Below are 27,418 nucleotides of genomic sequence, written 5' to 3' on the forward strand. Positions count from 1 at the left end.
TTTATTTATTTAATTTATCCAACGGCGGACTAACGTGCTTGTATTAGGGTAGATTTTATGTAGGATACATAGGCATATAAATATGTATATTCATATTTGAAGCATTAGAAGTGTCCCGAAATGCAGGGCTCTACCGTGTCTGCAGTTAGACTAGAGAGAAGTCTGATAAAAACACAGCATGCCATTTAGTTAGTCTACCTGAATATCAAATATATACATAGGCCTACATATTTGTGGCTTCCATTTGAGGAAGTTCAAGCTCAAAAGGCAATTCGTGTTACTGGTTTTGGTAGTTTACCGGTAAGTTTTAACATGTTACCCTCGTTGTTTAATATTATTCATACTCATCTATTGAAACCTAAACACCTTTTACTTGTGATGTCGGTTCGTTTGTTGTTCTGCAACGCGGTTGAGCCACTAGATGGCAGTATTTCATTTCCACTAAACCAAGCTCACCCAAAGCATATCGCCTATTAGCTAAAACACCTGTCATATTTTTTTGCTATTGTGGATTTACCATCACATACTGTAAGCTTCCTGCCCTGTGCTGTCCTGATTCGTTTGACTGGAAGCGTTAGCGAATAAGTTCCTTCTTTAGAGCAGTCACAAACCATTCGGTGAGTTCCACTCATTGTGAAGGCTATTTTACAATTAAGCTGACTAATATGTGTGAGTTTTGAGAAAGGAAGAGACAGAGAGTGACACTGACAGAAAGACACTCTTATGGAACAAAATGCAAATTTTGACCTCTGGGGAAGTTAAGAGTTGATCTTATGCTGAGTATGGCGGAGTCTTAGAGCCCTGCACGGGCCTCAAATTTAGGCCCTAGCCCGGCCCACGTCCGACAGCTTATCAGAATTACCGGCCCGAGTCGACCCGAGCCAGTCTGTTTTTCCCCCTTCTCCTAAAACAGTCTACTACTGTTTCGGCTATTAAAATAGTTCAGTTTTGTGTGTAATGGCAAAATTATTATATTTCGTTTCGTTTTTTATTAAGTTTTAGAAGAACGTTTGGAGCATTTTTGTTCGTTAAATAGACTTTTTGTTTTTTTTAAAGTAACGACCAAGCGGCCAGCTGCATGAGCTGATCATAGCCTATGTTTGATCAATTTAGCCTTCTCATATCATCACGACTTGCCTAAAATAAAATCTATAGATATACTAAAGTATATAACAATGTTTAAACGTTAAACCTGTGTTATAATAATAATGTGCGCTAGCCTATATCTAAGTTTGTGCGGAGAGTGGAAGCTAAAGCGCCCTCTGCAGGACATGGAGGCACCAGCGCAAACACTTTTTTCAGTGGAAACAAATTAAAATAGCATATGCTGTCATTTATTTATTTATTTTGATAAAGGTAAGAGTAATACATCATTCGGATCTGTAAAGGGTCTACTTGTATTTGTGTGCACTCACAATACCAACAAAAGGTAGTTCATTTATAAAACAAAGAAAACAAACATGATGCTCTTTCTGCCGTCTTGAACAGGAGCGCTTCACAAAAATGAAACGAAGCTGAGCGAATACATGCCTCACAGACATGATAAATATATCTATAGAAAGCTTTAAATTATCACTTAACGAAATAAAAAAAAATTGAAAACAAAAACTCTATTATAATCTTAATCATAATCAATAAAGATGCATTTCTCTAAAGGCGCGTCTAATGAGGAGACGGCGAGTCAGGATCAGCAACTTCATCCTTAATTGTGACACAGACTCAGAAAACATAATTTTATTAGTAAATAATTCAAATATCTCCTTACTATTTCACGCGGACACATTCATGGTTATGTTTGCTGGGGTTTTGCAGCAAGCGTTAGCCTATTGAACTATTCAGCTGTGCTGAAGTCACTTGCACTCTCTGCTGCTGCGGGACACTAAACACCATCGAGCTGCTCTCAGTCGCGGCACGGTCTGGTGTTGTTTCCACCAGCGCGGCAATTTTTTTCATCACTAATCGATAGATGTCTACAATATAAAAATAAGGAGAAACCCAAAACAGCCCCGAGGCCCGGCCCGCGTCTGAACTACGACGTGAAAATTGTCCCGAAGCCCGGCCCTAGAGGCGTAAAAAAGTCGGGGCCCGTCGTGCCCGGGCCGAAATGCAGGGCTCTACCGAGTCTGCAGTTAGACTAGAGAGAAGTCTGATAAAAACACAGCATGCCATTTATAGGCTACCTGAATATATATAACACAATAAATATAACACAATAAATGGTGTGTAAGTTACCTAACAAGGACCTTAGTTAACTTTTTTCAACTTTAAAAAGTTAAAAACTATATAAAATATTTTGATTTTGATTATGGAATGCTGGTACTCTTATGTTTGTGAACATTTGAAATATTTCAACATTATTGTTCAGTAAATGTCAAAAAGCTGTTATTTCTAAGAACAGCTTGCCATTCAGTTTGCCATCCATGGCATTAATACAACTAAGACGTCAGTCAAAGAACAAAGCCTGCGTGTGTAAGTCAAACCTCCTCCCACTCATGAACACATGTAGCCCATGTCTTCCTCTTTTAAGTTCTTCTGCACCTTCTCTCTCTGAGTTCCTGTTTAGTTGCACTAAAGCACAGAAGGCGTGCTGATATAACTGCTCCTGTTGTTGCTGCCGTTGTTCAGTGCCTATGTAGGCTGATATAACCTGATGCTGAAGGATGTGGTTACATTTCCACCTCTTTTCATTTTAAACGCTGGATTACACTGCAAGGACATCGGTTCCATCTCAGCCTACACATTGATAAAAGGCAAAGAAATCATGGGAAGAGGATAAGAACTCCAGGTAAGTGTTGCCTATCTCATGATCATTTTAATCTGAGCTCATAGCCTAGGAAAGTAATAAAACTCAGAATTACAAGGCCAAGTCAGTGGACATGATGTGCAGGTGAAATAGCTTTAGCCAGAATCAGAAACTTTTAGCGTCCTCCAGGTCAAATATGTACACGTGAAGACTCCCAATGCTCCATGACCTTTTAAATGGAGTTTTACAACAGGTGATGTTCGTAGTTGAGAATGTCAGGAGGAGACTACTATTCACTGATTTTGTGCAGTGAGGCATGCACGACAGCTGTTCTGAATCAGTAATCTCTTGAATGATATTTATCTACCAGTATGCAGTACAATAATGCAATCATGTAATATGCTCAGTTATGTGACAGCATTGGTGTTTTGTTCTGCTATTATACATGGTTCTATTACTTAAACGATTTAGAATTTTAGACAGTAAACTGGAATGAAACTTAGACTGTGCTAGTGCAGTCTTTTAAAAGATGACTGCAAGACATTCACGCAGGCTTCCTCTGTGGCGAATGGTCAGATGTAAAAACAGTGGGAGATCTTATTGCATTCAAGCAACAGACTTATAGCAGGCGCTCTAGTTCTCACAGAAGAATCGTTCAGATAATGAATGGGTGCTAATATAGCAGGACAGAAATGATGTTTCTTAATACATATGTATATATACAAATAAACATTATCGAGTCTGCAGATTCTAAGTGCTTGGTTACAAAATACAGTCAATCCCACAAATACAGCTGATGCTGTTCTATGCAGAGTCACATGCTTTGAATCCAGTTAGAGGCTAATGCACTGCGAATTCATAATATTTGATGCAGTGGACACATATTTCTAAGTAAGGATGGAGTATAAGCCTCTAAGTGCAGATATTTGCAGATACATTTTACATTTTACTTGCAAATTAGTTTTCTTTTTAATACTGTCTATAATATTCAAATTATATATTTGTTTTCATTTCCACCATAGCATACAATAGGTAACCTTCAGTGTATAGTTAACAGCAGCAAGTGTGACAGAACAGCTTTAAAGTCCTGAGATACTTCTCCTTTTCATGCACAAATAGCATCTAACAGAAACTCTAATAATACATACATAAGGAAGCTTAACATTTTTGGCATTCATGCGCTTGTCTATCAGCAACTTAAGAGAGAGGAATATAAAATTATGTTACTGTTCAGTTAAAACCATGAGATGGTCGGATTGATTCATTTTAGCAGAAAGATAAATAGATTTTTCATACTTGTAAATATCTCAGTATAATACAATGCAGTACAAAATCAATCAATCAATAAGCAAGTAACCAAGCAACACCACACAACTGATGCAACTTTAAGTTGTTATTGCTTGTGACACTTAATAACAGATCATTGGCTAAGTTTGGATTTCAGTCGAATCTGCTGGAAGATTACGCAACTATAGAGACTGGAAATGAAACTGGATGAAAGTTTCAGTGGTGACGGTCATCAGTGTGTGTATCATTGCTTTTAAATACTGTGGTCAGCCCATACAATCTCACTGGACAAAATATATTTGTGCTTAGACTGTAGGAAAGTTATAATAATGTATTTCAATGTATTAGATTCCCAAAAGTCATATTCAGGCACAACGACTATATACATATAACTCTTAAATGACACTTGTGCTAGTTTAAATGGCTGTCATAATACATGTTTTTGTCAGCCAGCTCCTCTAAGTTCAGAATACGTTAAGTTTGAGTCATAATTTGAAGTGAAAGTGGCTCCTTTGTAATCAGACATAGGCGTTGGTTGTGTCTCACATGGAAAACACACTAAAGTTGTTTTGTGTTAAACCTCTTCCTGTTTGTATGACAGCAGGGTTCATATCTTTTCTATCAAATTCAGATTCCCCAATGTTTTTACATGTGAGCTCATCACACCTGGCATGCACAAAATGTATTCCTTTCCAAAAATAGAATGTGGTTTATTTATTCTACATATTTAGATTCCAATGACACACTTATTTATATGCTAAATATAGTTTAGAAACAAATGCTTGACATGCTTTTGGCAGCATCATATCAGTTATTCATGATGAAATGAACTCAGAACACAAATTCTGTTAAAACAGACTGGATTCAGAACTGAAAACGGACATGCAAAATATATACAGTATTACATCTTTACATGGACACTTGTAAATTACACAATATGGGGATGTCCATACTTTCACTTAATAAACAGAACAGCCACTGGAATAAATGGCTGTTCAGAGTAAAAGTGAAATCAATCTTCAAAATCAATCGCAAAAACTAAACAATATATTCTATATATAGAATAGTTTTTATTTTTTAACATTTTATTTTTATGTTTCAGATTTAGACCACTAATAAACAAGTCATTCAAAGTCCTTAATTCCTTTTCATGCATGATTTTCTATGCATGCATGCTTAACAGATTTGCTTGTTTCCTTGTTTTATATAACACACTACACTTCAGTTCGGTTTTACACAACATTAGCTGAAACTGAGGTGAGTGTAAAGTTCCCACAGGTACCAATAGAGGCTAAAAGGAAAGAATAGAGTTCCTCATTTCCGCCTAGACAGGAGAAAATCAGCATCCTGGTTCTGGTAAATATTGCTCTGTGATAGATCCCCTGCATCCTACTGTAGCTGCTTAACTGGGCCACTGTGTCGGCGGCAACATATAAAAAGGAAGCACTTACCGTTGAATGTTGTCACCATTGTGCGACTACTGTTATTTCCTAAAACGATCACGGCAGGGGGAGTTTGGCCGTATTGTTATGGGAGGGAGGGAAGTGGATGAGAAGACTCAGGGCTCACAGGAGAAGGCGCATGGGGGATATTGGTCCCCATCAATCAGAGACTCCACACAATGAGCGTCGACCCCCTCATGGTGTGGGAGTCTATCATAGCGGCCGATCGCACCACAACAATGGAGCAACACCTGTTTCCTCGGCAAAGTTCGGGAGCAACCTTCCTGTACAGGGCTGTTGGAAATATGATCAGGAGAAGGAGCTGAGATGAACCTTCATGTTGGGTCACAGTGGGAACGTGAATCAACTGAGATGAAGGGAGCATCTTATCAGGCATGCTGTTAGATTTTATAGCTGAGGTAGATATCTTAGATATGGAAATTAGTGTCCAGTGTTTGTACAGTCCCTGTTTCATCTGTCTGAACTTGTATACTGTACATGAAATTGTTTTGTTCACTAAAGTAATGCTATTATTTATTTTTAGAGTAAAAAATGTGATCCAGATTTTGAATGCAGCATTGCTGACTCAGGATAATGTACTGCAAAGGCCCTGGTTGTGTTTCACTGATTTTGTTCACAGTCTGTGCACCTCAAATGCATCTTTGCTTCACATAGGAAGTTTGTTGGGATTGTGTTTGTGTTGCCCAGATGAAATCATCCTCTCGCATAAGAGGATGTGAACACATCCTTTTACGTGTCAACAAGGTCACTTCCACATTTTCAGAGGTTGCAAAACTAACAAAAGGCTGCAGGCATCTGACTGACTGACTGATGGCTGCTGGTCACTTTGTTTGCGGCAGTTTAATCCAATATTATGCCACTAATCAGACCACTGATGTTGAACACTGGTTTTTAACCAGGGGACCTAAGCAGATTTTCCCAGGGGCCGCAGAATGACTAAAATGCTTAAATAATGATGACATTATTAATATAGTAAAATAATAAAATTATATATTAAAATGTTTAAAACAGATCAAATCAAGATGTAAATTGAAATCTACAGTTTGAAAATAAGCAGCTTTGTCATAAATACAGCAGAAATAACAATATCTTATATAGTCTGGAATATTGTGAAAATTGGAGTCTTTGAGGCAAAAAGATCGAAAACCACGTCTAAAAAACAATTATGTTGAAGTCATGTTTTTTTTAATAAGAGGCTTAAAGTTCTGTGAGTCAAAAATGCAATCCCGCCTTCTCAAACCATAAACATGTTCTAGTTTTGTGTTGATTACATTTCAGTGGAGTTTAAGTCAAGGCCGAGTAAAAACACATGCAAATGTGTGACTAGATTTATATATATATATATATATATATATATGGGTTTTTTTGTTTGTTTGTTTTTGGCTGAATTTCAGTAGAGTTGTTACACAGTTTAACTTCGAAATTAGAAATAAATTAGAGGAATTAAATTACTGTCAGACTGTACATGACCATCACTGTGGGTCACTGTGTACAAATGTAAAGGATTTAGAACAATTAATCTAGAAAAAAATCGACATTTGCACCTGGTACCTGTTGTCACCTGGTGCCACTTTCTATGAAATTAGCGTAGTCAATGAAATAACAGTCAAATGGAAACAATGTTGTGCCAATTTTGTGATATAAACCAGCTTTTGTTCGCCTTTATAATGGAAATAGCAATCATAAGTTCAGTGATGAATTAGTTCCTTCCAGGCAACCTGGCAAGGCTACAATAGAGCTCCATAAGGCCATTAAGGCTAATATCAGGCTCTTCCCACTACCTTGCTTGCAGGCCTATTGTTGTGATTGGGAAAAAAAAATGACCAGCATTAACAGTCTTACTCTAAACCAGAGTGAGGCATTTATTATAACTGCTTTAGGTTTTATTTGTACTTGGCAGTTTAAATTTTCTCAAGTTTAATTTGTTTAATGACTGACAGACCAACATGTGGGTTTTGTATATACTCATGATTTTTCTTGAGTTAACATCAGCAAATTCCCCTTTGTGACCACAGTGAAATTAAAAAACCAAATAATAATAATAATGATAAATAATATTGGTGTTGCATAATGATTGAATTTAGGAGCTATAGGTGGACAAAACTAACAAGAACATCCTGTCTGATTTATTAGATCAGAAAAAGCCCCTGACATCAGAGGAAATCAGCTTAATCTATTATAAGCACTGTTCTGCTTTTTTTTTCTTTTCTTTTTTTAATTGAAGAAATGTAAGATATAGCCTATATGTCATGATCTGAAAATATATCTGATTATCAGAAGTTGTATCACAAGGTGCATATGGAGTTATTAAACCTTACATTGAAATTATTATAGTATATTATTATTATAGCTTCATTTATAGAAACGCTTTATTCAAATCATCAAAACATAATTTCTACCAGTTTCTAACCGTCAAATAAATCAAACGCGTAGCCTATATCATAACGATTTATCTGAAACAGTCTCGTTTTCGTTATTTGCTTCATAATGAAATGTACTTGGACCTATAAATTCCCCAGTAAATAGTTTGTTTCACAAGCAGCCCAACTATGTGATGCACTTCTCTGTTTATGCAAATCCGCTTTATGACGCATGACGCTCAATAGGCCGCGCGCTCAGCGTCTGAACGCAGCCTGATGTTTGGTGAGTGAGAGTTGTATGCGTTGAAGTGTGTACAAGAAGCTAAGTGAAGCAAAAAGTTTTACTTTAGTGTATCATCTATAATATTGAGGGTTTGAGTTTTGGATTTAATGACTCTCTTAATACTTGCTTCATAGTTTTGGGGATTTTTGTTTTGACATTGGGGAAGTTTTCACTAAATCGCAGCCTAATATTAGACACACTTACATTGCATTCAGGTTGATTTACTGATATAATGACCTAAAGACCTTAATTTGAAGAAAAACACAAACTGCATTAGCCTATATGGCTTTTTTTTATTTTTTATTTTTTGCGTTAAAACGGGAGAGGCAGGGTAATGGAAAGACCAAAAAAGATGCCAGTGTCAGATATTTTTAAACAATGGAAAAGCAAAAATGCGTTTTGTGTGAACGGCTCCTAAAAGTGGCTTCATATTTTTAACGGCTCTATCTAGCTGTTCACAGCTGCACTTTAAAAATGGCTCCTGTCAGCCAAACGTTAAACATTTAGCTGAACTAGTCAAGTTATTGCGCATTTCAAATTGGTCAGTGACTCACTGGGAGAAAAATGCCACCAAATGCGTTTTTTTTTTTTTTTTTCCATTTAGGGAAATTAGTCTGCTGGAAGAGGAATTCTCTAGTTTTGCCTTGTTTTAATGTAATGACTTCACTCTTCTTATTAAGGGCTATTTCTCATGAAGGTGCTATATTAGATACTGTGTGCGTATCTATGAGGTTTGTTCCTTTATCATTCAGCATTGCTTATTATTCCTGGTTGTCTGTTCCCCGACTACATAGCCTACTTGTTGTTTATTGCTAGATGGCAGGTGCCATTCTTCTAACAGTAGGCATGAATGTCAGGAACTTTAAAAGTTATCAGAAAGAAAAACAAACAGTTGGCAGCTGTGGCATCCCCTTAATAATCCCTAAACCAGAGAGTTCTCTTGAAATACTCTGACACCAGGTAGAACATTTTCCTAAACCTCAATGTCATTTACGGACATGCAAAGGATGCTGTATGTTTACTTCCCTGAAGGGAGACTAGCGTGTGTTTGTCTATGTAGATAACATTATCCGGAATTTTATTGACACATGCTGAATTCATTCAGGTTACACCAACTGCTTAAAAGCTGAGCGAAACCTTGCATAATAATGTATCACATTTTTCTTGACTGATATGATTGGAATTCTCCTATTTAAATATAAGCGTGCTCTGCCATCTTATGAAATACTTTTTTTAGCATCATATTTACAGAACAGATGGAGGCTGTGTGTATTGCAAACTTTTTTCACAATTTTAAAAACAGGTAGAGATTTACAGCTTCCTTTATATATGACTAGTTCTTATTTTGTTTTACAGTTGCAGTCAAGATGCAGCACACTTCGTGCACTGAGGACCGGATCCAGCACGGTCTGGAGAGATGCCTGGATGGACTCCGGCCATCAGAATGCCTGTCACAATCCTGGAGTGGTAAGGCCACCCCACAGTCAATTTTTTACTTCTGTTTTATACAATTTGTATGTGTGTGTTTTTCCTAGAACTAAAATAATAATAACAGAAATAACACAAAACAGGAATTATTATTAGAAAGAGGATCCCTGCAGACCCTCATGACTGTGTTGCAAGGTCAAAGTCTCTTAAAATATCATATAAATGGACCTTTTTGGTGATTTTACTTGATGGTTAAAACATTTAGAGTCAAAATGAAACTTTTCTTGAAAGTTTTTCAAAACTGTATGAGTCCAACATTAATACAGTACATACACACACATTTGGTGTGATTTAAACTAGGTATTTTAAAGTTCCCTTTGTTTATTGTGAATGTGATACCATAAATTTGTCATGGGCTCATATATCTCTGTCTAAATGCCAGCTGATTGGGCATGTCTACATCAGCCCACCCACATTTGTTTGTAACATTTAATTGTGTGAACACAGCGAAATACTACTTTTTTCAGTATAAAAGCAGTTTCAGAGTTTAATTTGCTCAAAGACAACACGATACTTAGCTTTGATACACTATCATATTGGTAAAGTTGAATTAGACCTTATTTTTCACTTCTCTATTATCGAAAGGTCCTAAATAGAATCTGTATTAGTTGTATATTTGCTTTGGTTGTTTTTAAGAACCAGGGAACTGACAAACAAAAGATCACACGCAGATAAACACCATAATGTCGTTTGTGTACAGAGTGTGACACTGTTGATAGATTCAGAGAGATGTTGTTTTCAGAAAGTGTTCTAAAGGAAATGTATTATTTGACACATTCATTTGGGCAGGAAGTCAAGATGTCCTTCGAGTAAAGCGGTTATTGACTACAGCAGATCTTTAGTAGGAAAGCTGAAGTTTCTTTAAATATCCAGTTCAGTATCATTCTAAATTTGTCATTTGAAGTTACACACAGTTCTCTGACTGTTAACGCTGCTGCTCTCAAATTGTACACCACAGAATGTTCTTTCTCAGAATTCTAACCAAAACTGCACAGTACAGTTTGGAGCAGTGAACCCTTTGACATCTACACAGCAGGGATTTTAGGGTAACACTCAGACTATCGTGTAATTAACCAGCCTTATCCTGGCTGATGTGTGTGTATTCAGATTAATTCCTGCCCTTTATGTGTACTTGACTCGTTTGGTGTTATTCTGGTTGTGCAAGTGGTTTCATGCATACCGTGAGGGACTTGTTTACTAGATATCATGTTCATTTGAGGTGTAAAACACACACATTTGCCCCAGTTTCGCAGTTAGGGTTTTCATGCGTGTATATTTATGCATGTTTGTGCAGCTGGCTGGTGTATGAACCGCTGGAGTCTAGAAGAGCTGGTTAAGAGGGACCCAGAAAATTTTCTCATTCTACTGCAGCAAATTCTCAGAAAAGCCAGAGAGGTAAGTATGCATATAGACGCACCCCTATCTAAACAGAATACTACACCCGCAGAGTAGAAGTGATACTTTCAGTCACGTTTCTGATCAATATCCTCTGTTGAGCTCACTATGCCCCCTTGTGGGCTCTCAGGCTATGACAGATAAGTGCATCTAATCTGTGCTAAGATATTGGTGTTGTTCATAATTAAATTAAATTCAGCAAAAACTTATTTTAATTTATTTTATGTGATCATATACACACTGTAAGTTTGTCTGTAGGTGATATATTCTGTATATTCTCTGCTGTTTTAGGTTCAGCAGGAGTGTCATTATGAGCTTGTGGCCCCCTTGGCTCTCATGTTTGAGTCCACACTCCTGCAGGTATGTAGGTCATTAAATGCTGCTCAGTGTTAATTCACACAAATAATGCAGGCAAATATCAGTCAGTGACACAACAACTCATTTTTTGTCTCCATCTAATAATTGATTCAAAAATGTATAAAAAGCCATTCATACATACAGTGGATTAAATACAAAATGTTTTATTATATGCTTTTATAAATGTTTTCATTTTTGCTTTTTCTATTTCTGGCAAAAATATAATGGTGATACAACTATCCTGATATTATAATGAAAGAAAAAGCTTTGTTGAAAGAATGGGAGTTCCTGAGCCTTATTAAAACCTTAAGTAATTTGGTTCAATATTTCATTCATTTCACTGCTTCTATATAAACTTATATAATATCTGATTAAAATTAAATTGTGACATTTAAACGTGTGAAGTTTTCATCTTAATTTTTGTTATTTATTGAAGCGTGGAAATAAACAACGTTTTAGGGTTTTGAAAAATGTAAAACAAAGAAACCTTACATAATATGAAGAAGAAATATTTACACTTTTTTTGTTTTGCAGTAATTATATATTATGGAATTCAGAAGTTCATGTACATTTTTAGATATTTAAATTTGTAAAGCGTAATTTAGTATTAAGTTACTAGTAGACTTTTTGACCCCATACAAATTGCTTTAAGCCTCTCAGTTTTAGCCTTATCTCATTCACCTAAGCTGATGTTAAATAAATTGCATATATGTCTGTTTTCTCTTTGTAGATGCCTCTTTGTCCATCTGATGGAGAGATTCTGACAGAAGCTTGTGAAGTGTTTCATGGCTTCCTAGCATGGCCTGAACCCTACTGTAGTGTGTGTCATAACCTGCTCTCCACTTTGCATCAAGAGCATAGAGCTCCAGGTAGCGCATTCACATCAATAAACACATGATCAACTTTTATCAATCACCATCATGCAATTTAACACCTTATTAAAGACCTGTTTGTTAACCTTATTCCCAATCCACTAATTCATAGTGTTAAAGAGAAAAGTGCAGTGACATACTATTTCTCAGTGGTTTCAAGAAGCTTTGCAGCTGTTTTTCAAAATAAGTGCTACACTTGTTTATCAGTTTTAAGAGCACTAGTAGTACCTTAAAGATTACTTAACTTACACTCTAATGTCAGTGCATACACTAAGATTGTGTTTTGTTACATAATGTTGAAATCTGATGAAATAATGTTCTTGTGTGCATGTGCTTGTATCAGGGATTTCGTACCACAGGCTGGTGAGAGAGGAACAAGGCCTTGCCACCTCCAGTCAGCGTTCTAAGATCATGTGAGTGTGTTTCCACAGAAGCAGGAGGAAATCCTGTTCTGTCAGTTATTGCTCAGCCCTTTGTGGTTGCAGTCTTCACCTCTCGCTTCCTGTGTCAGTTCTTGGATATTCAGAATTTGCCTTATAAGATTACTTATCTATGTGAAACTTTGTATGACAATAATAATAATAATAATAATACAATATTTAGCCCAGTGTTTAATTAAAGTGTTTTTTTGTTAATTTTACCCAATAGGTCAAAATTAATTAAAATGAAAATTAACAAGAAATAATAATAAATGTTTCTTGAGCACCAATAATAGAATGATTTCTGAAGAACCGTGTAAAGCTGAAAACTGGAGTAATTCTTAATTCGGCTTTGCCATCACAGGAATAAAATTGTAATAATATAATTATAAATATATTTAATAATATATTTTAAGATATGTGACCCTGGACCACAAAACCAGTCATACGGGTCAATTTTTTGAAATTGAGATTTATACATCATCTGAAATAAGCTTTCCATTGATATATGGTTTGGTAGGATAGGATAATATTTGGCTGAGATACAAGTATTTGAAAATCTGGAATCTGAGGGTGCAAAAAAAAAATCTGAATATTGAGAAAATCGCCTTTAAATTTGTCCAAATGAAGTTCTTGGCAATGCATATTACTAATCAAAAATTAAGTTTTGATATATTTATGGTAGGAAATTTACTAAATATCTTCATGGAACATGATCTCTACTTAATATCCTAATGACTTTTGTTTGGCATAATAATAGTTTTGACCCATAAAATGTACTTTTGGCTATTCCTGCAAATATACCCGTGCAACTTATGACTGGTTTTGTGGTCCAGGGTCACATATATTAAAATATAAAATGGTCATTTTAAATTCTAATAATATCTCACAACATTACCATTTTTACGGTCTTTTTGGTGATCATTTTATTAAATGGTAGTGTAAATCAGAGATCTTCAACTCCAGTCTTGGAGGTCCAATCTCAGCCGAAACACGTCCAAACAAGCTAATTAATGGGTTCAGATTTACTTGCGCATAACAGATGGTACTAAAGTCTGCATGACACTGGCCCTACAGGACTGGAGTTTGACAACCCTGGTGTAAATAATACCATGGTATTACCACAGTACTATTTTTTTTTTTATCATGGCTGGCCATTTCAGTTGAGCACAACCCTCCCTACAATCTTTCTTTGATAAATATCTGCCCCATAATATTGAATATATTGAATAAATCAAATATACTAGAAAATAACAAATACAAACTTCTTCTGTGGACAAAATCAATGTGTTTAATCTGTTTCTGCTACACTACAGTGACATTTTCTGATGTTTTCTCTGTTGCAGTACGGTGTTGTTGATGAACCCGGCTGAGGTGCCTGCTGAGTTCCTGTCTGTGGCAGAGCAGCTCAGTGGAGCAGAGGTCTCACAGAGAGAGAGTAGCATTACGCTCATTAAACACAGCTACCAGGCAGTGCTTGGAACTAAATACCCACTACAGACCATCAGCGGTGCCCTACAGGTACACCACACTGTTCCATGGCACATATGATAATGTTTCCTGTTATAATGTGCTCCAACTTAAGTTGTTGCAGAGTGTACATGCGTCAGACTGTGACTGAATATGTGTGGGCATATCATTTTGTGGGTGTCAGGAAGCGTGTGATCTGATTGGGGTAGTTGATGATAACTAAATGTGTGACCAAAATAACTCATATGTGGGTTGGTGGATGGCTAATGGGAAAGAAATAGATGGTTTGAGTGGGTGTAATGAAGCGGTAGAGCTTGTTATAATGGTTTTGCTTGCAAATGGTAAAATGTATTATTTTGTGAGATTACTTGGAAGTTAAAATCAAGGGTAACTTCATTTGAAACACAGCTAAGCCTTCATTGAATTCAGACTCTGAGTGACTTGCAACAACCTAAAAGGTTACCGTACATGACTTAAGTTGATTCCTTTTTAGTGCCTGAGTGATGACGAGTTGGCACAGATCCTGTCCTCAGTGAGTGACCTTCTAGAGTCTGCAGCAGTCATGACGGATATAGCTAAAGCTCGAGAACATGTGAGGGGTGGTCTGGAGGCGCTGCGAGAAAAACTTGCCATACCAGCCTCCAACGGCAAGACTTCAGATGGTATAGTCTCATTTTTTTTTTTCTTATAGCCCACCTCACAAACCCGAAAAATTGTTACCAGACTTTTGTCAAGCTTAATACTAATTAAAAAAACAAAACAATAGTATTATGAATTTTTTTTATTTTTTAAAAATTCCATTTCACTTTCTAAAGAGCATTAGCAAACTTCCTTGTGGCTCCAATTATCCAAATCAAATGCTTAAAAAATGGCTGTACAAGATTAAACTGACATTATATTTTTGACTTTATTTTTGTTACAACTGGAGTATCAGAGTTACATATCAGATTAGATAGGGCCTTCAAATGTTGTCTTGGACCAACAGGGCATCTTGGAGACAAAAAGGTTGTGATCCACTGTTCTAAACTGCGTTATTAATGTTATTGTCAATCAATGTCATTCTTATAGTAAAATTAATTACTACTTTTCCATCAATTACTGTTCAAAAGCAATCAATAATATGAAAAAATACATTACTACATAGGCACATGGAATGTGCAGTACTATAGACTATATGGCTGAAGTATGTGGACAATTATTATTTAAAGCATGTGACTTATTCAGCCAAAATTTAAACAAACATTTTAGTAGAATAGGGCCTGTTCACAAAGCAAGGTCCATATTGAAACAATTTACCAAGTCTGATGGGGAAGATCTTGCCTGGCCTGCACAATACCCAAGTCCATTGACCACCTGTGAGATGAATTGAAACCTCAGGTATAAACCAGGCTCTATCACCCGTCACCTGACCTCACTTATATTCTGTTTCTTGAATGGGATCAAATCCCCCAAACCACGTTTCCCAGAAGAACGAAAGCTGTTATAGCAGCAAACTCCCTATTGAAGACAGTGACTATGAAATATTTGGGTGTCCACATACTTTTGGCCATCTGAATTGGTGGTCTACATCTTATAGGGTTTCATGGTTGTTGCTTGGTGACATACTACACTATTTGTCTGGGCAGCAGTAGTACATATTACCTGGCACCAACTTCTAGAAACTTAACCAAGATGGATGGCCAACATGAAGCAATAAAGCTGATGGCACGATTTTTCCGCTTGGGGAAACAGTGGTGTGTTGGGTTTGGAGTGGGCTAGTGATTAATGAGAAAGACTTTGTTGTGTTTGTGTCACTAGGGGTTCTTCAGGCGCTCAGCCTTCCAGCAGCCAAGTGCTACACCTTCCATTGGGACAAGGATAATTTTGGTAGGACACTGAATCCAAGCCAGTCCCATTTTTTTCTGCCATGGGCTTATTTGTTTGGCTGTTTTGGAATTATAAACATTCGAAGATTGATTTCCAGTCACTTTGATTTAGTTTAAAATGTCATTAGGGGGTTTCATGAGTTGAAAGTTAATACCCCAGCTAATAATAACCATCTGAGTCATGATTTTCCGTCTTGTTTTTTGCTAGATGTTCTAAACGACCTTCTAGACATGGAGTCTGAATTTACCTTATCTCAAACATCTGAGGGCATGGAGGAGGATGATGTTGACAATGTGGATGTAGAAGATGATGAATATGAGGACTTGGAGGAAGGTTTTGTATCAAACGGTTGCACTGACTATAGGGCCTCAACCTTCTCTACAGTCTCCTCCCTTTCCACGGCCTCCAAAGACTCCATGTTCTCCACTCTGTCAGTCGCTTCCTCCGAATACTCTCCCCTCTCCACACTCTCATCCTCATCTCAGGCTTCAGGCACTGACAGTGACTTCTGTGAAGACGCAGAAGAGGACTGTCTGAGCACAGCGTCTGTGCCCAAGTCCAAAACCGGCGCACGACTTTCCAAGCGCCTCTCACGACTCTTCAAACCTCGCAGCAACTCTCTGTGTCGAGCAAAAAGCCTGGGCAGCCCTGAGGCTAAAGAATTAGTGATAGCTGTCCGTTCTAAGAGATCCAATTCTCTGCCACAGCAAGTGCAACTGCGGAGTTCTGAGTTAGGGTTCCCAGCTCCCCCCCTCTCACAGCTTCAATATGTTTGCTATAGGAGAAGACCCATTTTGAGTACCGATGATGTGGAAGGGCCATCAGGGGCCACAGTGCTCAGAGTAGTGGTGTTCGGGGCAGATCATGTGGCAGGGAGACTCGCCCGTGCTTATGGCAGCCTGAGAAAAAGAGAAAGAGACTGTCCACACCTGACCAAAGCTTTCAGGATGAAGTTTTTCTTTGTGCCTGTGAGGAGGGATACAACTCCAGCCAACTTCTCCATGAGGAACTCTGGTTCTTCTCTGCAGCTGTCAGTGAGTCCACTGAAACCAGTCGTCTCTAGCACTGTGAGTGAAATCACGTCCCTTGAGCCTAAAGTATACTTCAGTTTTTGAGTGTATGCTAAAGGTATGTGTATAGTGCGTGTGACGGCATGTCGTCACCAGCAAAATACACGCATAGCTTAATTTTTCTAACTGCACATAATCTGTACACTCAGCTTGGCCATTTAATTTTTTATTATTTTTTTGCATTGAGTAGATCAGGGGTTCTCAAAGTCTACATTCAAAGGTCCAAATCTGAATTTTCATCAGTGTCAAAGGTCCGGAACAATTGGTTATTACAAAACGTGTTTTTAATAAACATACATAACATATAACAAATAAACACTAATTAAAAAAAAAAAAAAGGTTCCCTTTGCATTCAAAATACTTTAATAACAAGTGTAAAAGTGGCAAAACAATTAATTTAAGTGTCAGCAGTAGAAGTCGACCTATAATGTTTTTTCTCTGGCCAATGCCGATATTTAGAAATCAGGGCAGCCTATGGCCGATATATGATGCTGATTTTTTTGGGCCGATTTTCTCTTTTTTTCCCTTTATATCAAAAGAGAGTTTGCGTAAATGGTTATTGCAGGGCACAAGATAGTAATAGTATTAGTAGCCTAATTCATAGTAATAATACATGGCTCAAAACTTAAGCACCTTCTCAAAACAGTTCTGAAGCATGCTTTTTTGTTTATGTTTGCTGACAGACACCAGTGTTTCCCGCAGACTAGCAAATGCAAGTTGATTCTCTGCCAGCAGGAGGCGCTGTTGGAGCGTGATATATAGCTGTTTCCCCGGTAACGACTGTAATCAAATAAGCGCTACTTTATCAGCCATTACAGGAAAGACCAAATGAAAATTGACATCAAAGCTTTTCTGAAGAAAACGGACGGTTCTTTTAAAAGATACATTCATATAAAAACACCCGCTCAACATTTTATTCAACGAAGTATAAGCCTTTTGGAAAATCTATTTGTAGCGGTCAGTTTTGATATTGTGACAAGCCGCCACAAATAAATGTATACACTGGGCACTGCTATAAGACAAATTGCCATAATATAAGTGATAGCAAAACAAAACAAAAAAATAAAAATATTAGCGGTGAAATGTCGCCCGATTACGTCAAACGTCATACGCTCACTGGATGTCATGATGACGACAAATGTCATGAAGGAAAAGTTTCAATATCTCGCCTGCAATTTCGGACCTTCTCCAAAAAGACATAAAAAAATAAGAATAAATAAACAAATGATTTACAAGTTTAACGTGCGTTTATCAAAGTAGGAAATATAATTAGTGTTCTTGAAATATGAAATAGAAGCGGGTCCGGATTGAATTCCCTCCGGCTCCGGATCCGGACCGGAGTCCGGACTTTGAGAAGCACTGGAGTAGATGGTCCACAAGGTGGCAACACCAATAAATGTGTAAATTGTGTGAAGGGGTTAAAGGTGGGGAAAGTGATGTCTGGTAGCCAATGTTGATATTTCAAATCACCAAAACAAACACGCCCGTACCCCAAAAGGGTCTCGCCCCTATTTTGATAGTTCCGCCCCACACATACGTATGCAACCCAGGCAACGATTAGTTCTGTGAAACAAAGCAAAACCAATGTTTACTCACCTATTGAGAAGAAACAAAGCAACCTTGGCATCCGATTACAGGCCTTGATTTCTCTCCAGCGCTGGAAAGCTGATCCAATATTTACACGGATCCTACTTCTTGCCTTATCGTAACACCGTGTCTGCACCGGACGTGAGCAGCGTGGCGTGACAAAATACTATAGAACTCATTATAATCAGTGATACTGTCTGCATTGGATGAGAAACTACAAATCCCCGACAGTAAATTGCTGCCGCGTTCTATTTATGATGTATTGACACACATTTAAAATGATTTTCAACGGTCGCTTTGTCGCATTCAGTGTAGACAGATTTTAGCTGTTGCGGTACCACATGACAACTGTTGTGTCCGATGTAGACAAGCCTTCTTTTGTTCCGCAGATGTTTTCCTCTTTTGTTTTTTATCCGCCATCTCTATCCTTCTGTCGTCGCTCGGCTAATGTCCGTCATGTGCACTGAGAGTGCTCTCTCCTCTGCATCATGAGTAGACATGGCCCTTACTGCTGATTGGCTACAAGTTTGTCTTGGTACTCGGCCTGACTCGGTTTTCTAAAGCGTTTTTGAAAAAATACATACCCCACATTTAAGCAATATCCACAACTCTAGTTTAAAAGAGTACAAAGACATTTTTCTCATTCATAACTTGCAGAGAAATAGGACAGACTTTGGACAAAGATGACACTTTCTAGCACGCATGTGTTGCCTACCTGTGTTTGCGCTCGAAAATGGGGTATACTTAGATTATGCCTTCAGCTGTACACATATGCTTAGTTTTCACATCAAAACCTGAGTATACTTTGGGCTTTAAGTTTTTTTCATCATTTATTCTTCAAATCTGAGTTTTAGGACTGAATCACTAAAATCTACTAAAATCTAAATCATTTGTACAAACAGGTTGCTTACCCACCACAGCTAAAGCTCCACTTCTCTAAATTCCCATTCTGTACAATTGTACTGAAATGACAGCAACAACCAAATTCATTTGCGAAAAATGACATAGTGACAACTGAAAATGGTTTAAATGTGAAAAGTTTGTACCAAACTGGACTGAACAACTATTTTTTTAATGCATCAGAGATGCGTGTTCCTATTCTCCAAGCAGTTCACAGGGAGAGGAGAATGTGTCTTGACTCCTTCTTAAAGGGATCATATGACTATGCTAAAAATAACATTATTTTGTGTATTTGGTGTAATGCAATGTGTTTGTGGTTTAAGGTAAAAAAAAAACACATCCACATACCGTACACTATTGTTGCTCCTCTCTGCCCCGCCTTTCTGAAACATGTCAGTTTTTACAAAGCTCATCATTTTGAAAAGCGAGGTGTGCTCTGATTGGCCAGCTTTCCAGTGTGTTGTGATTGGCCGAATATCTCAAACATGTGAAGGAAATGTTACGCCCCTTACCATATTTGGAAACACGGCGTCTCCACGACATGGCAGTGGTGGCAACAATACTACAGTGAGAATAAAAGTTACACCTTCTTTGCTTAAACTTTTGGCCGGTGTTATGCAAATCATCCAACACAGTGACGTAGATTTGCGGGGGTGTGTTTAAATGAGGCGTTTTAGGAAGGCATGGACAATCTTAACTTTTATAAAGAATATATCTTTAGGTTTGAGACTTTAGTCTTTGCAACTTGACACCTCTTATATACGCACAAACAGCTTGTAACAGTCTAAAGACAAAGGAAAACTCGAAATCGCATCATATGACCCCTTTAAATTTAGTTGTGTGTCTTTCTCCACACAAGCCTTTTATTTAATGCGAGTACTAAATTCTCTAATATTAATTTTGGTCAAAAGTAGCTAACAACAAACTGCTTCCGATGCAATTCATGTTACTTGCTTGTAGCCGCAAACCATTTCTGTAGTTATCACTACGTCAATCATTACAGTTTCACATGCGGTTCCTGTATCCCGTACACACTTAAAATCACAATTCTCTCCCACATTTAAATGTGGTTACCACTCCCAAAACCACATCTCTGATGGCTAATCTCTGTATCCTGTCTGGATATGCTAGATAGATTGGTCTATTTTTGTAGTTTTAGTAGGGTTTTGGGCATTTTTTCACAGCTGGTCATAAGCTAAATACTAGCTTTACTAGGCTGGGAAACAACTAGACCAAACAAACTCCTGGTCTGAGCTAACTTAAGGTCCCAAATAAACAAATAATAATAAAAGTCCTGCATTACTTGCACACACTTTGAAGTCAAAGCACAGATATTGTTGTCAAAGATTGTTAGTCCATACATTCTCATGTAAGATTTTGATACAGAAACATTGGTATTAATGTGTCAACAGGATCTCAGTATGAATGGGACAGAGGACAGCACTAATGATATAGCCAATCTTCTGGGAATGCTGGATCCCTGGTATGAGCGTAACACTCTGAGCCTGCTGGAGCTTCCCGTTAATGTGGTGTGCCAGGTGATTCTTTCACATCCAACACAGATTCATTCACATGAACAGAGAGTGCATGCATATCTAAATAATCAGTAAGAACAACAGTAAATCTTTTGTTATATGGCATGCTTTTGACACTGCATGCACGCACACAAAATAACCACATCCCATAAAACCACTCATATGAGGAACTTGAGTGTGTGAAAGTGTTTTGAATTGTTTTGATTATCACCATGGCCAGAAAAAAAATGTCCTTATCAAATTATTGATGAGAAATATATTCACACCAAATGTTCTTTCCATAACAGCAAATATCCAAGATTGAATCAGACTTGTCTGAGGGTGCTGGTGAGGAGCATTTACCGATATTTGCTGACCTGGTGCTCTATTACTGCCGTCATGCCGCCCGCCCTGTCCTCATTCAGCTCTATCAAGCAGAGGTGAATAAAAAACATGACATTTCCTCAATTTGTAGCAGTTTCGGTAATAGACTTTAAAACTGTACCTTAGAAGTTACATAGACTTTGAAGTTATGAATCTATTATGTCTTACAGCATGCCAGGCAATATGCAGGGTACCTTTCTTCAATGTGCTATGGATTCTGTGTGCTTTTATTCAAATTTGATAGTTTAACTGCAAAAATTGTTTAAGATGAGCTGAATTCCTACAAATATAATAGTGTAAGTTATTTTAGCGCTCTATGAAATCTACATACATTTTTAGAGGTTGCTTGATGTTACCTAATGACACTCTAGTAATTCATTCATCTTTTCTGCACTGTTTTGTAACTTGTCTTGCTTCTTATACTGCCATGACGTAATCCAGTGGTTTCACAAAAGTTTAAACCTTTCTCTTGGCTGTAGTTGACTCTAGCTGGAGGAGAGAGACGGACTGAAGTGTTTGTTCACTCTCTGGAGCTCGGACACACAGCTGGTACAAGAGCCATCAAGGCCATGGGTGAGTGTGAACAAACACCAGCATATCGGATCAGTTCTTTTGTGAAAAAAAAAAAAAAAACAATCATCAGGATCATTTTACTTTTTAATGTTATGTACATTTTTAACTGTTCACTTTGTACATGTCCCATTTCTCTGTAAACCCTGAAAAATCACCCTTCCATGATGCTGTCTGCAGTGTTTTTATGGAGATCAAAGCGGCACATGACAAAGCACTGTAATAATTGAATTGCTGACATAAGTTATGAAATAAGTCATGCGAAAGAGCCTTTAGTGTGTGTGTGTATTTCTCTTCACGTTATCCTTGTGCAGCTTTCTGTTGTTTGCAGAGTTAACTGATTTTTTTTTTTTGGTACTAGAAGGTTTTCACTTCTCGGAAGTTATTTTGGATGAACAGAAGTAGCTTTAAATTCAGACTAACAAAAATGTTTATAAATCTTTTTTTTAAATGAAGAAGGAACAGAAGGAACATTTCAGATCCTGTTCTGTATTGTGTTTTGCAGTAGTTAAGGTGACTCACTTCTTTTCTAAAAAAAAATTCAAATCTGTTCTTATATTTCAGGTGCTGCAAGTAAGAGATTTGGCATTGATGGAGACCGTGAGGCTGTTCCTTTATCACTTGACGTTACTTACAATCGAGTAAGATGAACTATTCCAGTGTTTGGATGAAGTTTTCAATGGTGCAAGCATGCAATTCTCATTTGCTCCTTCTCTTTTTTTGTCTTTTATATACAGATACGTATCAGTGGCAGGAGTCAGAAGACAAGGGCAGAGAAGTCCTGCACCTCTATAAACTTGCTAAAAGCCTGCAAGAATCTTGAGGAACTAGGTAGAAAATAACTGTTGTCTCATTATAGATAGAACTAATGTTGATTAAGGCTACCAGTTGTTCACATTTGAATGTAATAAATTGCATAAAAATAAATAACAAAATGGCATTGAAATTACAATCAACATGCTCAACATTGGTCTAACGGGCTTAATACCATAAACATATTTGCACAGCCTCAATAACTACCTTCTCAACACAAACATGCCATTTTAATGTGTAGGCCTAAAATGATCAAAGGGATATTAACAAAATATTATAATCTCTTCTTTTTCTTTAGATTCTAAAATGGAGTGTCTTCATTTGACAATGACAGAAGTGCTGAAGAGACAAAACTCTAAATCAAAGAAAGGCTACAATCAGGTGAGCAGGAAGGAAGTATGGGAGAAAACTGAGATGTGGTTTAAACAGCCCCGAAACTAACTTAGTGCAAACACCTACAGATACTCTCATGTGGTTTCTGCAGCAATGTGTAGCAGTCGGCAAACAACAACATTTTTTACCAAGAGCAAACATTTTGGTTTTTATTTACCCGTTTCTGTACCAGTTTGCACGAGATGTCTAATGTTTTTACACCTTGGTGTTTTTTGGTGTCTGTAGTACTTTCATTTTTACAGTGTCAGTGGTTACTCTTTGGTTCAGTTATACCACACACTGACTGTACTTCATCTTGTTTTGTTGTCATTTGAAAAGAAAATATAAAGTTGGTTACAAATTTGTTGAACAAATGTTTGAAATGAATGAAGAATAGTGAAAATCATGAATATCATATGGAAATATGTATATGTCCTAGTGCAAGACCTATTTAAAATACATTAACAATGTTAATATAATTGCATAATTAAGCTCAAATGTTTACGAATATGTGAACCTGGACCACAAAACCAGTTTTAAGTCGCTGGGGTATATTTGTAGCAATAGCCAAAAATACATTGTATGGGTCAAAATTATCGATTTTTCTTGTATGCCAAAAATCATTATGACATTGGTCTCAAACTCAATTCCTGGAGGGCCACAGCTCTGCACAGTTTAGCTTCCAACCTGCTCCAAATCACACCTGCTTGGAAGTTTCTAATAATCCTTAAGACCTTGATTAGCTGGATCAGGTGTGTTTGATTAGGATTAGAGCTAAACTCTGCAGAGCTGTGGCCCTCCAGGAATTGAGTTTGAGATCAGTGCATTAGGATGTTAAGTAAAGATCATGTTCTATGAAGATATTTTTGAAAATTTCCTACCATAAATATATTAAAACTGAATTTTTGTTTAGTAATATGCATTGCTAAGAACTTAATTTGGGCAACTTTAAAGGCAATTTTCTCAGTATTTAGATTTTTTTGCACCCTCAGATTCCAGATTTTCAAATAGTAGTATCTCGGCCAAATATTGTCCAATCCTAACAAACCATACATACAATGGAAAGCTTATTTATTCAGCTTTCAGTTGTTGTATAAATCTCAATTTTGGAAAATTGACACTTATGACTGGTTTTGTGGTCCAGGGTCACAGTTTTTTTTTGGGGTAATTCAAGTTGCAGTATCTTATTTTTTTTATTCAGATGAAATTTCTTATAAAACCGTCATTTGTGTTACAGCAACTGACCACCACACAGGTAAAGGTGGATAAGGTTCAGGTTAGTGGAACTTGCAACACCACCTTTGCAGTTTGTCTGGACCAAGATGAGAAGAAAATTTTACAGAGTGTGGCCAGGTACAGTTTGTTTTTGTTGGCTTTTTTATGCTGATGTTTGGCTGAAAAGGATATGCAGTATATCTATTTTCTGCACAGCAGTGGTAGACTGACAAGTCAGACCATGCTCTACCAGATGAGCCGCAAGAACATATGAAATTGCAAAATTATAATCAAGTACTTTTACTCAAGTAAAATTTAAAATGAGAACTTCTATTGAGTAATATGTCAATGAGTTTGTGTACTTTAACGTTCACCACTGCTATGCAGTATAAATTAATTAATTATTCATTATATTAATTTGATTCATTTTCATATCTGTAGCATATGTATTAAGCGAGAATGCATTAAATTGATCAAAAGGGACAGATAAAACATTGTAAAACACACGATTATAAAACAAATCTTCAAACAAAATGCTGTTTCATTTGAACTTCAAAAGTGCTGGAAAAGTTTATCGCTGTTTCCACAAAAATAATTAAGCAGCTCAACTGTTTTCAACTTTGATAAGAAATATTCATTGAGCATCAAATCACCATATTAGAATGCTTTCTGAAGGTCATTGACACTGAAGGCTGCTGAACATTCAGCTTTGCCATTTTCGTTTACATTTTAAAAAATATATTAAATGGTAAAGTTATTTTATATTTTTATATTTCACATTGTTACTGTTTTTACTGTATTTTTAATTAAATGCAGACGTTACTTCAGAGAAGTGTTTTATCCTTAATTTTGTGTTTTAACATGTGGAATACTCCTTGCATTAATCCAGCAAAACAAAAAAGAGGAACAAAGCCATCAAATGTCATGTTTTACTGTGAAATTGAATCGAGACTGAAAGTGACTGTGACCACTGCTGTTTGTCACAAAGAAAAAATGGTCCATTCTGTCATAGAGTTGTCATAGAGACATTAAAAATATTAGTTATATAAATAGTTTTGCTGCCAACAACCGCCAACAAAGTTTTTCAGTGCATTACTATTAGGTGCATTACTATTAGGTGCATATACATTTATACAGTGACATGAACAACCCAAAACTTTTTTTTTTCTCTCTTTGCAGATGTGAGGTATCCGTTTGTTATAAATCGGATAGTTCGACTGACTGGATGAAAAGAAGGGTGTTCTCATCTCAAACGCAGCCTCTGCAGCCAACCTTCTGTTCTCTGCTTTGTCTGCCTGTTGCCACTTTCAGTGGACCTCAGCCTTGAACCCAGAGACTAGGCTTGACTCTTAGACTCCAGCCTAATAGACGTGCATCTACGTAGTTTTCCTCTTCCACTTTTAAACTACAACTCTGCATATCGACTCTCAAAAATGCTACACTTTCAGGCAAAAGTGCTCTTTTATTACATTTGTGAGCATCATGTGTATGTACAGCGAGGGTTGTTCGCTTCATATTTCTGAGATGAGGATAACTGGTTGTTTAGCCTGAGGTACATCCTACTGAATATATTTCAGTGGACAAGCTGAGACAAATTTTATGGACTTATGACTAACATCTGAATCAGGTTATGAAACAAAACCTGAGTCCTCTGTAATGAAGGTTTGGTACTTTGAAGAGGATGTTATCACTGGATTGATTTGGAACTGGGCCTGTCCTGATTCTTACAAAACCAGCGTGGATGAATACTCTTGTTAATGCACATATTAACCACCATTTAAATAAGCACTGTGGACACTGTAATTATATGTTTGTATATATGACATAGTTATTTTATGTAGCTATAATCAACATTCTCAGGAAATATATCTATATTCCTTTACAGTCTTTCATTTTTAATTGTTTATTTAAACTCATTTCTGTCTGGTCAGAGAATTTAGGCAGTGGTGCCTCAGATTTTAGTCCTTAAAAATCAAATGTTCCGTGATTATTTTTGCATGTTTATATATCTTCTCTGCAGGATTATTTTTGCTGTGTTGTGATCTATCTGAAACCTGTTTGCTTTGAATACCTCTTATTGTAGTTTGGTGGGTTTGCCAGCAGAGGTCCTTATAAACCATTTGTTGAGTTTATCTTTTGAGGCTGAACAGTGGTGGATAAACACCTACATCACTGGCAAACCCAAACGCTTCAGTCAGTGGCACAGTTTGTAAGTGAAACAAACTGAATTTTCTTTTTCTAAAATGTGTATATCTGTTCTCCATCGGTTCTAAATGATCAGAATAACTGTCAAAATTATTTTCTCTCTGATTGTTTTTGAAACACTTAAATTGTATATGTTAGAAAAATTACAGAGTAGAGTACAATGTACATATGTATGTTTTTATTTAAAAAAAAAAGAAAATTGAGCAAATTGAGGGATTTTACTCTCTCTCAGGGCAGACCGTTTTTAAATTTCTGTCTGTGTTTATTAAACTTTGTAAATTAATTCTATTTGCAATAATACTATATTTCATTTTGTTGTGACTATGTCGGACAGAGTGTTGTGGGTACAGACTAATGACCAGTGCTACTGAACTGGACTGTTCACTGTTATGCAAAATTTATTTTTTATTTTGTCATCCTGGCATCCAAGAGAACTAAAGCGGTACTTTCCATGTTTCCGACTGTATTCATAAAGTGCATTCACTGGCTTTATATTTGAACACTGTAATATGTCAAAAATGTACAAAATAAAGCCACTTTTTAAATTAAATTACTACTCACAAGTCAGTGTGTATGTGGACTAACAATTATATTTTTGGCTTGTGTCATCAGAATGCCCTAGTTACCAACATTTTTAACAACTTTTATGGAGGTGGTTTTTAATGAGACTGTCATTACATATTACATAGACTTGAAATGCTTGCTTTTGGTTTTCCACTACAATGGAAACTATAGTCCTACAGACTGTAAAGGCATTCTCGTGATCAAATGTCAGGTTAATAACT

At 36.8% G+C, this 27,418-nt stretch overlaps 1 protein-coding gene across 2 annotated transcripts; it reads left to right on the forward strand.

Moving 5' to 3' along the window:
• Window positions 1-2,549: 2,549 nt before the first annotated feature.
• On the forward strand, window positions 2,550-27,199 carry LOC306844451 (phosphoinositide 3-kinase regulatory subunit 5-like). 2 transcript variants are annotated; one of them, XM_079376591.1, is made up of 18 exons: window positions 2,550-2,785; window positions 9,493-9,603; window positions 10,919-11,019; window positions 11,311-11,379; window positions 12,107-12,245; window positions 12,592-12,661; window positions 14,014-14,188; window positions 14,631-14,799; window positions 15,935-16,003; window positions 16,211-17,070; window positions 20,973-21,098; window positions 21,383-21,514; window positions 21,938-22,031; window positions 22,593-22,669; window positions 22,766-22,859; window positions 23,140-23,222; window positions 24,451-24,566; window positions 25,608-27,199. In XM_079376591.1, the coding sequence occupies exons 2-18, from the start codon at window positions 9,504-9,506 to the stop codon at window positions 25,753-25,755; spliced, it is 2,622 nt and encodes an 873-aa protein (XP_079232717.1). In that variant the 5' UTR covers window positions 2,550-2,785; window positions 9,493-9,503; the 3' UTR covers window positions 25,756-27,199. The 2 variants fall into 2 exon arrangements, with proteins under 2 accessions (XP_079232717.1, XP_079232716.1); XM_079376590.1 differs by lacking the exon at window positions 2,550-2,785 and adding an exon at window positions 8,117-8,136.
• Window positions 27,200-27,418: the final 219 nt, after the last annotated feature.

This window comes from Barbus barbus (assembly GCF_936440315.1).
Source record: "Barbus barbus genome assembly, chromosome: 25".
Lineage (NCBI taxonomy): Eukaryota > Metazoa > Chordata > Actinopteri > Cypriniformes > Cyprinidae > Barbus > Barbus barbus.